A 16,156-nucleotide genomic window follows, 5' to 3' on the forward strand; every position below is an offset into this window, starting at 1 on the left:
GATTGATCCTATTCATGATGTTCATTCATTTTCTACCGCTTATCCTCACGAGGGTCGCGGGGGGGGGGGTTAGGTGCTGGAGCTGTGAGGCCTGTGTGCTAACCACTCTACCGCCTTGCCGCCCTTATTTATGCTGTATTATATAAAACTATGGCAGGAACAACATCAAATCAAAAGCACTAAATGAATACAGAGCCACCATCCCGTTTGGTGGACTTTGTTTTTCAGAGAGGTTGTGAAATACAATGATGCACATTAGCACTCAAAGTCATCACATCTTACCTTTATGCATTGCCACAGAGGCATTTGGAAGCAAATATGAGGTCAAAGAAAAAGGGGGAAAATACATCCATACATCCCTCTGTGCATCAGAGAATGGTAGGTGGTGCGTTCAATGATCATCAAAGAAGTAGGACAAATCATAGCCAGCATTAAACATTAAAAAACTGGAATTTCTAATTAATAGTTACAGTATTGTAATAAAATAATCCATCCATCCATTTGCCTCCGCTTATCCGGGTCCAGGTTGTGGGGGCAGCAGTCTTAGTAGGGAAGCCCAGACCTCATAGATCGAGCGGTAAATTGGGAAATTTGCCTTCCGGCTCAGCTCTCTTTTCACCACGACGGTCCGGTACAGCAACCGCAGGGAGGCCGTTCCTCCCAATCACGCCCCTCCAGGTCACACTGTCATTGCCCACATGGCCGTTTTAGTCTTCCAGTAGAACGACGGAGTCACCAGCTGGAGAGCACCCCCCGACTCTAAGAAGGTGGGGTACTCTGAGCTGCCGGTTGGCGCGTACGCACAAATGACAGTCAGGACCCTTTCCCCAGCCCGAAGGTGTAGGGAAATGACCCTCTTGTTCACCGGGGCTGACTCCAACACAGAGGCACCAAGGGTGGCTCCAGGGTGAGGCCACCCACATCTACGTATCCCACATCTAGGCGAGGTGCAGTTTCTCCTCTTTGTTGTCATCATAAGGGTCTTCTGAATCACTCCTAGTCTGTCCCGTCACCTCGGACCTGTTTGCCTTGGGAGACCCTACCAGGGGCATATAGCCCCAGACAACATAGCTCCTCGGATCACTCGGGTACTCAAACCCCTCCACCACGATAAGGTGGTGATTGATGGAGTAAATAATATTTACTGGAATATAATGATTCATTTGTGTTTTAAAAGAGAAATGAAATGACATTGAGTTTACCATTTTGATGAAATGTTTTATGACTATTTTCCTGTTTTAGGTATTTTCATCTGTACATTTCATGAAGGAAAGGTGCTTTGAGGGAAATATTTAATAATAATTGTTTCTGAATGTTCCTAAATAGGCTTTTTACTCACAGACATTTAGAATTTAAAACCAGTAACAATAAGTTTCAGTTTCATTTATTCCCTAAACATGAAACTGGGTCCTAAAGTTTAAATGTAAAACTTTGTTTTTCAGAATCCATGACAGCATTGTAAGGGTATCATGAAATATCGTGATGGAAATTTGAGGTTTTACACTTAAGAGAGCAGGCTGTAAACACTAACTTTTCCATTAAATCAGAAACCCACTCGACCATGAAATAGACGGAATGATGTCACTACAGTTATTTGGAAGTTGGTTGGAAGCGCTATTGTGATCCAAGTAAAATCTGTACTTTGACCACAGGTGGGAGGCTCCAAGATGGGGGTCATTCGTTACATGGGGGAGACGGACTTTGCCAAAGGGGAATGGTGTGGTGTGGAGCTGGATGAGCCCTTGGGGAAGAATGATGGTGCTGTGGCTGGTACAAGGTACGTACAAACTTCAGCAGCAGGTTAGACCTGCAAATACATGGATTCCTGGGACCGTGTTGCCTTCAGGGTCCAAAATCCAACACTGATGCTGGAATTTAGTTTTATTGGAAGCCCTACTGGGAGCAGTTTTTTTGTTGGCTACTCTACCCATGTCTGAGTGGAAAATTCATGTATTCACACAAATGTGTTTCTTGTGCCTTTATTTATGGAAAGATTACATTTATTTTTAGCCAAAGGCACTATTTTGTGCTCTATAGCTCATGTAATGTGGATTAGTGCCACTGTGTGGGATGAATAGAGTTCTTTACTTAACTTATAGGAAGATCAAATACATTGATTTTTGGTGCCTATTTCGTCCCGAAAAACATTAACAAAATTGTAATTTTTTGTCACTCGGTGTGACAATAACCTGCAAAGTTTGTTAAATAAAAAAGTTAGTTTGTCCAGTAATTTTTTCATTGTGGTTTTCTCACATTCAAATTTTCTTTTGTCTCTGGGACCCAGCCTTGTCCATCGTCTCATCAGCACGTCAGACTTTTACAACTAAAATGTCAATCAAAACTTTTCCAGAACTTTTGTATATACAACTAAAAGGCAAAAACGGTACGAAATGTTTGTCAATTAATAAAAGCATAAAATAAATGGGACTAAGAAGTATTTCTTATTGTTGTCTTCTTAATAAGCAACCTGTATTAACATAAAAAACTCCAAACGAGTCATTGCCTCACTGCGACTAATATGGCCACTTAGGGGAGCTTTTAGGGGAGCTGTAGAATATGGATACAATTACCATTACACTGGACACTACTGTTAGCATATCATTCCAAAATTACTTTTGCTTAATAGCGGACCTTTTAACTTTTAAGTACACCTCCCACAGATATTTCCAGTGTCTTCCCAAGTTCGGCCTGTTCGCGCCAATCCACAAGGTGATCCGCATTGGCTTCCCGTCCACCAGCCCGGCCAAGGCCAAGAAGAGCAAAAGAATGGCCATGGGGGTGTCGTCTCTGGCCCACAGCCCCAGCAGCTCGTCCATCAGCTCTGTCAGCTCGGTGGCCTCATCTGTGGGCGGACGGCCGAGCAGGACTGGACTGGTAAGATGGAGGTCGATGTTGTCCAGATGAAAAACGGTTCATTAGTGAAAACACTCCTTGGCAGTGAGCGAGCTCTACTGTATGTGTTTGCAAGGCATTGACAAAGTATCTTGCAGCAGACTCTCACGGCAGGACTCTTCATTGATTTTTAGCCACTATATTGTTCATAGACACTCCCCTTTACTTTGCCGAATTGTTGTCAGTGTGACATGGGAGTTATCAGAGTGATCACACAAGCACAAAGTCCTTCCCTCTTCCATGTTAAAGATGGTAGCACAGGCAGAATTGATCAAAGTAGAAGTTCCGGCTAGATATAGTTGGACTCACCTCAACACCCAGCAAGGGTTCTAGAACCAGTCCTCTCGAGAGGGAGAGGTGACTTACAGGGGTGGCAGTTCTTGCATCCAGACTCGTGGCCTGTATGTTGGACTTGAACCCGAGGGTAGGGGAGTTTCCCCTCAGTCTTTGGGGGGTGACGGGTTCCCATACCTGGTGGGAGTGCTTCCTGAGGGGATTCCCTTTTTAAGTTATTTCTTTAATTCAAAATCATTTCACCAAAACGTGGAACAGCTTCACAGTAATGCAAAAATGTCCTGTGTTGTTCTGTTAAAAATCTTAGCCATCTCTGCTTGTGGTGCAAGACAATTATGTATGAAGCATGTGTTCAATGCTCGATTTATTTCTGACACTCCAATTTTATGACACTAATTTGTCATTGCAGTTGACAGAGACTTCGTCCCGCTATGCCAGGAAGATCTCAGGCACCACCGCCCTGCAGGAGGCTCTGAAGGAGAAGCAGCAGCACATCGAGCAGCTGCTGGCTGAGCGAGACCTGGAGCGAGCGGAGATGGCCAAGGCCACTAGTCACATCTGCGAGGTGGAGAAGGAGATGAGCACCCTCAAGTCGCAGCACATGCAGGTAGGACAGACACGATAGGTCCTTTTCAGGCAAAAATAATGTTCCAACGGACACATACCTGGACAAATATCCTCCACAGTATGTCACTGAGAACGAGAGCAACCTCCAGCAAATCAAAGCCGTGTTGGCCAGCACGCAAACTGCAAAAGTGGAACTTGCCAATCAGCTGGAAGAGGAGAAAAGGTTTGCAAATTAATTTGATCCTGTTAGAATTCATTGGACTTTGTGTGCAGAACACATGTTGTTAGTTTATATGTCAATTTCCTCACATAATGTTCAATGCACTGTTAATTAGACAAAAATTTGATGGTTTTTATCCGTTTTTCAGGAAAGTGGAGGACCTTCAGTTCAGGGTGGAGGAGGAATCCATCACCAAAGGAGACCTGGAGGTAATTATCCACAATATTAATACCTAAAAATAGCAGAGATAATGGTACCTGAAGTGTCATACAGTCAATATTTCATCTCAGAAGGATTGTTGTATGTTCTTCAAGCTGGGCTACGGTATTCACACTTAGTGGTGTGAGAAGTGATTCTATTCTTTTATCGTTGGGATTGGTTGATTTTTTTTGGTCAGTTGTGTTGTCAATTACAAATATGTAATTTTGTTTGACAATAAGTTTGTCACACTTATGATCAAATCAGGAAGAGTGCAAAGACTTTCACACCACTGTATTAAAAAAACCCTTAAAAGGGAACTGCGCTTAAAAAAAAAATCCCTTCATTCCAATCCTTATGTGAAACATGAACACATATTTATTTCCCTTTTCTCTGTATTATAACAGCAGAAAACAGGTTATGAGCTAGCTAACAACGCACATCATTGGCACACACCTATTTTGGCTACAAAGCCCTCTAAAAAAAACACATTGATGATAGATATAATTGTAATACTTACAGTATCTTGCCAAATGTTGATGATTTAAAACATTACCGGAACATCTTTCCAAGGCACATTGATTTCAGAGACCCATTGATCAGAACTAATGCTACTTCCCTCAACAAGGTAAGATGCCTCCTTCCCACAGGCACAGAATAATGTTGCTGTGTGTTGCTGTGACCAACTTATCGGCTTATTGCCACACCCCTCAAAAATACACGTGTGAGGCATGATTTATAACCTAGCATTAACTTTTCAAAACTAACTAAGCTAAGGATCGACCGATACATCGGCCGGCCGATATATCGGGCCGATATTTGCGTACTTTACTTGAATCGGTATCGGCCGATATGTGCGTGGGTTCGCCGATGTATTTTTCTGCCGCATGATTATCAGACAGGCATCCGCCGGGCAGCTTTGTGTTGCCGGAGGACCCTGCAACACACGCAGTCGCGGTACCCCTCCCACACTGCAAGAGAGGTGAATCCCAACAAGGGTACGTTTTCAACTTTGAATTGTCCTCTAACAGTTAAACTTAGTTGAAATATTGCCACCTGCTTTGAAATAGGAAACATGAACGCCAAGTGCATGCAATATACGTGCTTGGAAATATAGCTTAGTTTGTGGGTGTGAAAAGCAGGAATGCTGCTGAATGCTTCATCTTTAAAAGTGCCCACCGTTGGAATTAGGGAGCTGCTGATGTAGTTGGAGGCGAATATGTACAGCTGTTACCAACACCGCTTTAATGGCAACCTTGGCAATTCAGTCCCATGGTGTTTGGAGGACTTTCATTCAGCAAACATCGGCTAAGGGTGATGGCAAAAAATCGGTACCGGCATCGGCTCGGTACTAACAACACCGTACCAGGCACCATTAGGTAGCGTTACTGGGGAGTAGCTTGAGGCATTGTGATAGATATAACTATATAACGCTTAGATATAACTCACAACAAGTTGTGTTATTTTGCCAGAAATATAGTATTTTGTGTTAGCTGCTACAATAACAATATCGCTGTAGCTCGGTTGTACAGGTCAGTAATGGAAATGGAAACACTGTTAGCATTTTTTTGTTCGGGTTTAAGCATCAAAATAGCTGTGTCCCAATGACATGCATTGTTAGCTAGCTCATATGAACTTGTTTCCCCACATAATGCACAGAAAAAGGAAAGAAATATGTGTTCATGTTTCAAATAAGGTTTGTGAATGATGTACAAAATTAAATAAAAATGTGTTTCCCCTTTAAGATCATCTGCTTCCACTTGAATAGTTAATAGTGAATAGAACAAGGCAAAATCTGAGGGGCTAGCCCGACAAAAAGAATCAACATAAATCAATAAGTCATGGCCACTGTTCTGTTTTCTCAGCAGTGTTTCTCAAATAGTGTTTCTTCTATAAGGTTAAAATTTGAAATAACATTTTTAGTTGGCTGCTCATCAACCATTGGACATATGGAGGAGGCTTGGTTCAAACACCAACGTTTCGGTTGTATTTATTTTCTGTACACCGGAAGATTTGCCCATGTATGAAAGTCATTGTAGTCAAGATGTACAATAAAACTGCAGCAGCAGCTCAGAATATGAAATATAATATGAACACAGAAGAATGAAAATAAAAATACGCACAAAAAAATCTGTTATGTTTCTGGCCAAAGTCAACGTGCAAGCAATAGCTGTTTTTGCTCATGCAACAACTTTTCGACTGTCTTTTAAATTATGCGCATTATTATTTTGGGGCAGGCTTTTGTCATCTCAGCACCATCTGCTGGATCTACCTTGCTGGTTAATTAAAAACACCTTTAAGGTTCAGTATGTAAGTGTGCTTCTGCCAACAGGGAAGATGCAGGCATGATGCAGAATCCATGAGCTTGGGTCGGAGAACCAAGGTGACCCAAACAAAATAAGCAGCAAGTTTGGGCTTGCTGAGTTGACTTGATTTCTTGACTTTTAATGGAACTCAGATGCACACAGACTGCCCACATCCCCAATAAATCAAGCGAGCACTTAAAAAGGTTTGGTGGTGCAATGGGTCCTCCTTCTTGTTTGCTTTCATTGCAATGATTGCTTGGCTGCTACTAGATGATCTAAGAATGGCTGTGCTTGCATCTGGTCTTCCACTTCTTCACACATTCACTGATATGCACAAATATTTAGCAACTGATTTCTAAGCTGCATTTACCAGAATCTTATTGAATATCTCATATTATTTCTAATACATGTCTTTGGCAGTCACATAATTTGATTTTGTGCTCCTGTCGTAACGTTGGAATATTCGATTCTTGTCAGCAAACCACGGTGGAGGAGCAGAGTCGCATCATGGAGCTGGAGCAGGAGCTCAGCCACACCAGAGCAGAGATTAAGACCCTCCAGGTTCAGCTGCGACCCCAGCCGGAGGCAGCCCTCACACGCCTCCAGCTTGATGGAGAGAACGGCGAGCTTAAAGAGAAGACGGCGCTAGCGGCGAGCCAGCAGCAGATCGACGGGCTCAAGGCAGTGGTAGAGAAACAAAACCAGGAGATTGGCGAGCTGAGACTGAAAGTGCAGCAAGCCACCAAGGAAAACGTGGACATGATGGACACCTGGAAGGTAATCTTACACCATGCTGGGAAGTCTGAGTCGACTTACATAGATAGCTTAAATATTTTATTGTGATAATACAGGTAAAATGTACAGTAGGGATTTTCTGATCCGATCTTCAGGATCGGTTCTGATCAGCGGTGTTTTGGAAGATTGGGTAGTATGCCGTAATCACGTTCAACGTATCACGTTTGTAACTCACACCAACCACACACCAACATGGTATTGCATAATGCGCTTCAAAGCTGGTTGTCAAAGTGGCAAGTCAAATCGGACGCCAAAAAATGTGGATCAGGACATCCCGAATGTACAGCATACATGTACAGCTGCCCGCAATTTATTCATTCATTCATTTTCTACCGCTTATCCTCACGAGGGTCGCGGGGGTGCTGGAGCCTATCCCAGCTGTCTTCGGGCGAGAGGCGGGGTACACCCTGGACTGGTGGCCAGCCAATCACAGGGCACATATAGACAAACAACCATTCACACTCACATTCATACCTATGGACAATTTGGAGTCACCAATTAACCTAGCATGTTTTTGGAATGTGGGAGGAGAAATCGGAGAAAACCCACGCATGCACAGGGAGAACATGCAAACTCCACACAGAGATAGCCGAGGGTGGGATTGAACTCGGGTCTCCTAGCTGTGAGGTCTGCACGCTAACCACTCGACCGCCGTGCTTTAATCAGAACAAATTTTGCTTCATTCAATATTGAAATTTTTCTTGCCACTTCATGTTGTATGTTGTTCATATGAGATTTCCAGCTTATTTTTTCATCTATTATGAGCCCCCCAAATTTTATTTTGTCCACCCTTTCAATATTTACGCTGTGTAATTGTGTTTGCTCAGACGCTTCATTTCTGTTGTTACAAAAAAGCATTATTTTAGTATTTTACTAGAAATAATCTGTTTCTATCAAACCATCTTTTTAATATAACCATTTCATCTATGACTGTTTTAATTAGCTCTTGTGTGCTTTCCTCAGAACAAAGTAGGCAGTAGTATAACTTTAGAAAATTGTGGTAGTAAGGAAACTGGTAGATAGTTTGTAAATTGATGTTTGACTCCATGTTTAAAAATTTGAACTACTTTAGCTGTTTTCATTTTATGGGGAAATTTTCCAGTCTGAAATGAAAAGTTATTAAGGTCAGGTCACTGGTTCTACAATCCCACTGACAACCCTAATTATTCTTTCCATTGCAATGAGTTTTTGTTAACAATTATTGGCAGTATCAGTGATTTCCCTATTTGTCACTGCAGTGAGAAACATGGAATTAGGATTCCTTTCTATGGTTTCCTTCCTTTCCTCCATTGGTCAAAATGTTGGAATTTTTTCTTCCAGTTTTGGTCCAATATTTACAAAGTAATTGTTAAACTTTCCAACTACCTCATTCATATCATAATACCACCATAAAATAATGAGGCTAGTCTGTTTTCTTAGCACTGTTCCTAATAATACTGTTTAACATGCCCCAAGTAGCTCTGATGCTATTTTTATTGTTATCGAATAATAACTGACTGTAATATTCCTTCTTACACACTCTCAAGATTGTTGTCAACTTATTTTTGTGTCTTGTGTTTTTTTTGCATCTTTAGTTTGTTGATTGATACATTTCCTTTATAATGTATTCTTGTTCTTACAGGCATCCTTTTGTCATTCAAGGGTGATTATTTTTCTTTTATACAGAAGTTTATAACTGTGAAAATGGGTGGAAAGTGCCATTTTTTGTGGGCATTGTCATTTGGGCTCCATCCTACTTTGATGCTGACCAATTTCTCATCCCTCTGCAGGCTAAATTTGACTCTTTAGTGAGCGAACACCAGCAATCCTTGGAGGAGCTGAAGGCTTCCTTCACTAGTGACCACGCAACGCCACCAGGCCAAGAATTGGGTGTCCAAGAACTGAGGGCGACACTGGAGAGCTTGAAGATGGAGCACCAACTGGAGGTGGAGAACCTCAAGGCCAAGTATAAGATAGAAGCTGCTATCCTGACTAAAGAACACGAGGACCTCTGCACTCGGCTTCAAGAGGTTAAAGTTCAGCTGGCTGAGAACAATCTCACATCCCGGGCTGATTTGGGTGCCACGGAGGGCAGCAAGCAGGCCCTGCAGGAAGCCATTGGAAAGCTAGAGGAAGCAGAGAAGAAGCTGGCAGAGATGGAGACTCTTCAGAGGAAGCAGGACAGAAGCACACAAGAGCTGAGAGAAAGACAGGAGCTGTCGGAAAAGATGATGTTGGACTACCAGGCCTTGAAGAACGCCCACTGCAAGAGCCAGAAGGAGATCCAAAAGCTGGAGGAGAACCTGAGGGCGACAGCCAATCAGCTGCAGGCCATCCAGGCTGACCGCTACACCTCCCATGATGCAAATGTTAGCAATACGTGAAACCTAAACGTTAGCGAGATGTGGTGTCACTGCTCAAACTCACTTGGTGAATCTTCTCTTAGATGATCGAAGCTAACCACCTTTCCGATGAGAAGATGAAGTTAAAACAGAATATTGAAGGTAATTACTCTATTATTATTACTCTATATATTAACTATTCACCAAAGCAAAACAGTTAATGATAATTATTGATTTGATCCTTTTTGCGTAATACAAGATTTAAAAAATGTAGCTGATGTAACCAAAAAGCTAACCCTCTTCACATTCAAATGCTCATGCCATACTAATATGATTAGTTAGTTATTATGGGCTTGCCTAGCCATGCAAGCCCCATAGACAGCAGCTGTCTATGCTGAGCAAGCCCATATTGTTATTGCTGTTTAGCTAATATTATTATATCTTAATCTTTCCATTTTTGCACGCGTAATTCGGCCAAAACCGCAAGAAGGACCCCCACACATGTTACACCGCCGGAATCGTGACGCTCGGGACTACAGCAGTGTTTATTTTTTGGAGAGGTTCATGTAACCATGGCGACGCTATTAACCAAAACGTTCAAAAATGGGCCACAAGATTTGCTACACCCTGTTCTATTTTTAGAACCGCACATGCCAGAGGAAAACACGAGAATTTACAGACTTTTCACAGCCTTGTAGCTCAGCCATACGGCCACGTAGAAACGTGATTAACGGCTCATTTTTGAGATATACTTCTCAACTCTCTCTGTGGCTAATTAGTTTTTTCGTCCAATGTTTAGTTTTCGCTCTATCTTCGTCAGAAGGAGGTGTGCGCAGGGCCATCGTCTTCCACTCTGGCAGGGGAGGCAAAAAGATAACTTTTTTGTTTTGCAAACAACTCCTCTTCCTGGCCACACCGTTTTAGCTAGCTTGATTTATTTTGGTGAAAACGTAGGAATTCTTGTCCCCTTTCCAAAAATGTCACTCTTATGTCTGAGAGATGTACGGATTGCCTTCTGGGCCCCTAGAAGCGAGAAGAGTGCAGACATTTCTCCCATTCACTCCAATGTTAAAGACGCCATCTTTTTTTCTCCAACTCTTCAATTTTCTATGTTTTCAACTCGTCCTCTTGCGGTCGTTTCTCAACCGATATGCAAAACGAGCAGATCTATGCGAAGCCCCGACCCTCGGGACACTCACGGTTGTCTCGTGGTGTCGATATCTCGAATCGTTTGGCCGTAAGAAGCTTCTGTTCGACATGAGCGATTCAGCCTTTTCAGTCCTTTGTGCTGATTCATTCACTGTCACTGTCATCTCCTCCTCCTCACAGCCCCTCCCTTCAAAAACCACCGTGTGTCGACATGTGCGATTACAGTGATTCCTTTCCCAGCTGATACTATACAGCTCATGTATTGTGTAGATTTTTAAAGTTTGATTTTTCTAATTAAGCACAGTGACTCCAGGCACCTCAAAGACCAGAGTATCAAAATATCAACATTTTTATAGTTTCCATGATACAGCATTAAGTTGTGTTATCATCATGTCAGGAATTGATAGTTCAGTATCGACCCGCATGTCACACCCTCTCTGCTCTTTAGTACTCCATGATAATGGCAAGTGCTGCTTTCAATTAGAAAACAACACATGACATGTACAGACACCACAGCAGTGCCTGGCAACTTTCAAGACTTGATGCTATGTTGCTAGGTGCTAGCATGCTAATTGCTAGCATGTTAGCATTTATTCATGTCTATAGGCAAATACACACATGGCATGATGCAGGGAGGTTATAGGACAACCTTGGCAGTTTCTAAACTTGAGGCCCTCTTGCTAGGTGCTAGCATGGTAGCTGTTAACATGTTAGCATTTATGATAATTTACTCATGTCTAAAGGCAAATAGCACATGGCATGATGCAGGGAGGTTATAGGACAACCTTGGCACTTTCTAAACTTGAGGCCCTCTTGCTAGGTTAGCATTTAAGCTAATTTAGTCATGTGTAAAGGCAAATACACACATGGCATGATGTAGGGGTGTTATAGGACAACCCTGGCACTTTCTAAACTTGAGGTTCTCTTGCGAGGTGCTAGCATGATGACTGTTGGCATGTTAGCATTTAAGCTAATTTCCTCATATCGAAAGGCAACTACACACATGTCATGATGTGGGGACACTGTGGGACTGCTTTAATACTTTTGGGACTTGAAGCTATCTTGCTAGGTGCGATCATGGTAGCCGTTAGCATTTAAGCTAATTTACTCATGTCTAAAGGCATATACACACATGGCATGATGTAGGGATGTTATAGGACAACTTCGGCACTTTCTAAACTTGAGACTCTCTTGCTAGGTGCTAGCATGATGACTGTTAGCATGTTACCATTTTAGCTAATTTACTCATGGCTAAAGGCAAATACACACGGTATGATGTGGGGACACTATCGGACTTCCTGGACACTTATGGGAGTTGAGGCGGTCTTGCTAGGTGCTAGCATGATGACTGTTAGCATGTTAGCATTTTATCTAATTTACTCATGTCTAAAGGCAAATACACACATGGCATGATGTGGGGACACTGTGGGACTGCCCGAAACTTTTCGGGACCTGAGGCTGTCTGGCTAGGTGCTAGCATTGTAGCCGTTAACATGTTAGCATTTTAGCTACTTTACTCATGACTAAAGGCAAATGCAGACATGGCATGATGTGGGGACACTGTGGGACTGCCTCAATCTCTTCGGTAGTTGAGGCTTGCTAGGTGCTAGCATGGTTGCCTTTAGCATGTTAGCATTTAAGCTAATTTACTCATGTCTAAAGGATAATACACACATGTCGTGATGTGGGGACACTGTGGGACTGCTTTAAGACTTTTGGGACTTGAGGTTATCTTGCTAGGTGCTATCATGGTAGCTGTTAGCATGTTAGCATTTAAGCTAATTTACTCATGTCTAAAGGCAAATACACACATGGCATGATGTCAGTACACTATGGGACTGTCTTAACACTTTATGGACTTGGTGCTGTCTTGGTAGATGCTACCATGCTTACTCTTAGCATGTTAGCATTTTAGCTAATTTACTCCTGTCTAAAGGCAAATACAAACATGGTATGATGTGGGGACACTATCAGACTGCCTGGACACTTTTTGGACTTGAGGCTGTCTTGCTAGGTGTTAGCATGATGACTGTTAGCATTTTAGCATTTTAGCTAATTTACTCATGTCTAAAGGCAAATGCACACATGGCATGATGTGGGGACACTATGGGACTGCCCCAAACTTTTCGGGACCTGAGGCTGTCTTGCTAGGTGCTAGCATGGTAGCCGTTAGCATGTTTGCATTTAAGCTAATTTACTCATGTCTAAAGGCAAATACACATGGCATGACGTAGGGACACTATGGGACTGCATCAACCTTTTCGGTACTTGAGACTTTCTTGCTAGGTGCTAGCACGGTAGCTGTTGGCACACCGGGCCTGAGGTTCACGGCACAGGTGGCAAGCCCATCAGAATTTCCGCGGGAATGTTCTAGTTATTATTATATTTTGTACATTTGAATGAATAATCAATACATTTCAAGGAGTCCAACATGCCAGTCCAGTGTGTACCCCGCCTCTTGCCCGAAGTCAGCTGGGATTGGCTCCAGCATTCCCCCCGACTCCAAGCTTCATAGGAACTGTAGTTCTTTTAGCATAAACATAAAGCTAACTTTACCAGTTAGGGGAACACACCCCATATAATTTGAACCATAGGTAGTTTTACCCGGCAACGTTATTTGTTGAACAGACATCCTGTTTTGAGTTGTACAGCCAGTTTAGGCAGCAAACTCATTGACCCTGAAATATTATTATGAAGTATTCCCCTTGTGGTCACAGCCAAGAAGGAGACTCCAATATGGCTCTTTTAGCGACTATACAACATACTGTAGCCTCATGTATAGAGACATTAGAATTCCTATCCAGCATTGGAAGTCTTAGCGATCTCCCATTCCAGTAGAATTCATCATATTCATTGTTTTCAGAAACCATGGAGAAGTTGCTGAAAAGGGAGAAAGAAGTTTCCACTCTCACCTCACAGGTCGAAGCTCTCAAATCACAAATTGGAGGTAATTCTAGATCGATACTTTACAAAAAATATATGTGCTCACATTTGTTGCCTTTTAATGCCAGCTCTGGAGAGCAAAGTCCATATGGGGGAAAGGAAAGCGGAAGCCCTGACCAGGGAGAAGGTGCGGATGGAGGCGGAGTTGGAGTCCATGACCAGAAAGTCCCATGATGCTTCAGGGCAGCTGCTTAGCATTAGCCAGGATCTACTGAAGAAAGAGAGGTCTACAATTAATATTTTATTTAAACATCCACCCATATTTTGGGGACGAAACATGGACCACGACAGCATTTCATCACATTACACATTATTCTTTTATTCATGCAGGAGCCTGAATGAGTTGAGGGTTTTGCTTCTCGAGTCGCGTCGCCACTCGCGAGAAATGGACAAGGACCTGAACCGGGAGGTGCGCAAGGCGGAGTGGAAGGTGAAGGAGCAAAAACTGCAGGATGACATCAAGACACTGCGGGAAAAACTGCTGCTGTTGGTAAGAGGACAAGGATGTTTAAGTTGTTGAATAAAGCGGTGTCAGCATGTAAAATGGCCAGCAGAGGGCCCCCTTGAGACATTTCAAGACTCATTCATGCATGGTTTAATGGACCTTGCTTTGTGCACTGGGAACAGGAATGGGCCTTCTCCAAACTCTTGGAAGCTTACGAATGTCCAACAACTCTTAATAAGGTCAGGAATCAAGATTCATGCAGTATTGAGATGCATTTTTATTTCAGGGACGTGAGAGGTTCTCCCCCGACCATCGCCGACACTCAATGCTAGACCCCTCGGCTTTGGACTCGGAGGTCAGCCGCCTCCGGCAGCAGCTGCTGAGCACAGAAGAAGCCCTGAGAAATGCTCTGGAGCACAACCAGCAAGTGGACCAGCTGGTGCAAGCCATGGGAAAGCATCCAGAGAAAAGCCCGGTAAAGTATGGGGGTGAAAAGCTGCATGGAGAAATGAAGCATTCAATTAGAGGGAAATTGCATTGTTTTTTTTGTCATTGTCGTTGTTTTTGTCAAACAGTCGCAATCCTTGTGAAACATGAACACATATCTCTTTTTTCTTTTTCTCTTTTCATTTGCTGTGCATTCTAACAAGAGAAATAAAGTCAGCATGACCCAGCTAACAATGCACACCATTTCGGCACTAAAGCCCTAAAAAAATACAAAATAAAAAAGTGTCATTTCCATAACTGACTTGTATATTAACCAAGTTACAGTGGTATTGTTACACGACACCTCGCTAGCACCTCGTTTCAGCCTCATTCACAGACAGATAGTTGATACCTAGCTCTCTGTTTAACTCTGAAGACCCGTTTGCTTTCAGCATTTTTTTACCTGTGGACTGGAGTGCAAGTCTTGTGCTGGAAAACACAGCCGACCCAAATGAGAGCAGGCCAACATTGTAAAGCGTTAGTATCTACGGTGCTGCTGTTGACGGAAGTAGCGTAAGCTCCTGGACTAAATCAATGTGCTTTGGGTAATGTTTTATTGTTCATCAAAATATGTTATCATCAATGGACTTGTTGATCACAGCATGTATCAACAAATATCAAATGATAAAAAGTGATTAGAGGTTTTTTAGAGGGCTTCATAGTCGAAATATGTAGGTGCCAATTACGTGCATTGTTAGCTAGCTCATATTAACCCATTTTCTCTTGTTATAATGCACAGAAAAGGAAAATCGATATTAAGATTAAGATTAAGATATGCCTTTATTCGTCCCTCAGTGGGGAAATTTGTATTGCACAGCAGCAAGAGTACAGAGTCAGTTAAGCAGTACAAAATACACAATATAGAAAAATAAACAATACAAACGACCCAAGTATTAACAAAAATCAACAGTTTTTCCCAGTTATATACAATACAGTATGTAGATAATATGAGACGAGATGAGATATATGACCAGTCTATACATATAGTATAGTATATAGTATATATATAGACCAGTCTATACGATATGTGTTGCTGTTTCACATAAGGATTATAAATGATGGGCAAAATTCCAGAAAAGTGCCGTTTTCCTTTTAATAGCGATACAAAATACATATTAACATGGTCTTATAGCTACGCTGCAAGTGCAAATGAAAGGTTATCCTCCATCTGCTCTGCATTGTTAGCCTCTTCCACACAGAGATTCCCACACACTTGCCGCATCAGTCGTAGCAGATATGACAATTAGTTTCAGGACAACAAGGTGCTGAACATCGAATCCCGGCGTGTCCTTACACGCAGGTGTCGTCCCATGTCTGATACTACATCCTGAATTGTTGGGGTGGCGTCAAATAAACGTGTGGTGCTCTCTGCAGTTGTTTAAACACCCACTGGAGGGAATCCTTAGACAATTGTGATAGTTCCACAAAAGAAAACCAAGTCCAATAAAGAGTTGACCTTAAAGTCAGTATGTCTTTTCAGATTCACGGAGCCAAGTCAGCCAATGGAATCCATCATCAGGAGCCCAACAGCACTCAAGAT

At 42.5% G+C, this 16,156-nt stretch overlaps 1 protein-coding gene across 3 annotated transcripts in view; it reads left to right on the top strand.

Annotated features, from left to right (window-relative positions):
- The window catches only part of clip2 (CAP-GLY domain containing linker protein 2), a 39,498-nt gene that overhangs the window by 17,029 nt on the left and 6,313 nt on the right, over nt 1-16,156 (top strand). For 2 of the 3 annotated variants that reach the window (XR_009132169.1, XM_058088321.1), the window contains exons 4-17: nt 1,653-1,777; nt 2,661-2,874; nt 3,596-3,793; nt 3,873-3,976; nt 4,122-4,182; nt 6,504-6,554; nt 6,955-7,254; nt 9,042-9,620; nt 9,698-9,755; nt 13,606-13,689; nt 13,754-13,910; nt 14,016-14,175; nt 14,417-14,605; nt 16,097-16,156. Coding sequence is in view for 2 of the 3 variants with exons in the window: in XM_058088321.1 (XP_057944304.1) it covers nt 1,653-1,777; nt 2,661-2,874; nt 3,596-3,793; nt 3,873-3,976; nt 4,122-4,182; nt 6,504-6,554; nt 6,955-7,254; nt 9,042-9,620; nt 9,698-9,755; nt 13,606-13,689; nt 13,754-13,910; nt 14,016-14,175; nt 14,417-14,605; nt 16,097-16,156 (2,340 nt within the window). In the remaining variant the exon portion in view is untranslated. The remainder of the gene's footprint in view (nt 1-1,652; nt 1,778-2,660; nt 2,875-3,595; nt 3,794-3,872; nt 3,977-4,121; nt 4,183-6,503; nt 6,555-6,954; nt 7,255-9,041; nt 9,621-9,697; nt 9,756-13,605; nt 13,690-13,753; nt 13,911-14,015; nt 14,176-14,416; nt 14,606-16,096) is intronic. The other variant, XM_058088322.1, reaches the window with a different exon arrangement.

The sequence above is a fragment of the Doryrhamphus excisus genome, chromosome 11 (genome assembly GCF_030265055.1).
Source record: "Doryrhamphus excisus isolate RoL2022-K1 chromosome 11, RoL_Dexc_1.0, whole genome shotgun sequence".
NCBI lineage: Eukaryota > Metazoa > Chordata > Actinopteri > Syngnathiformes > Syngnathidae > Doryrhamphus > Doryrhamphus excisus.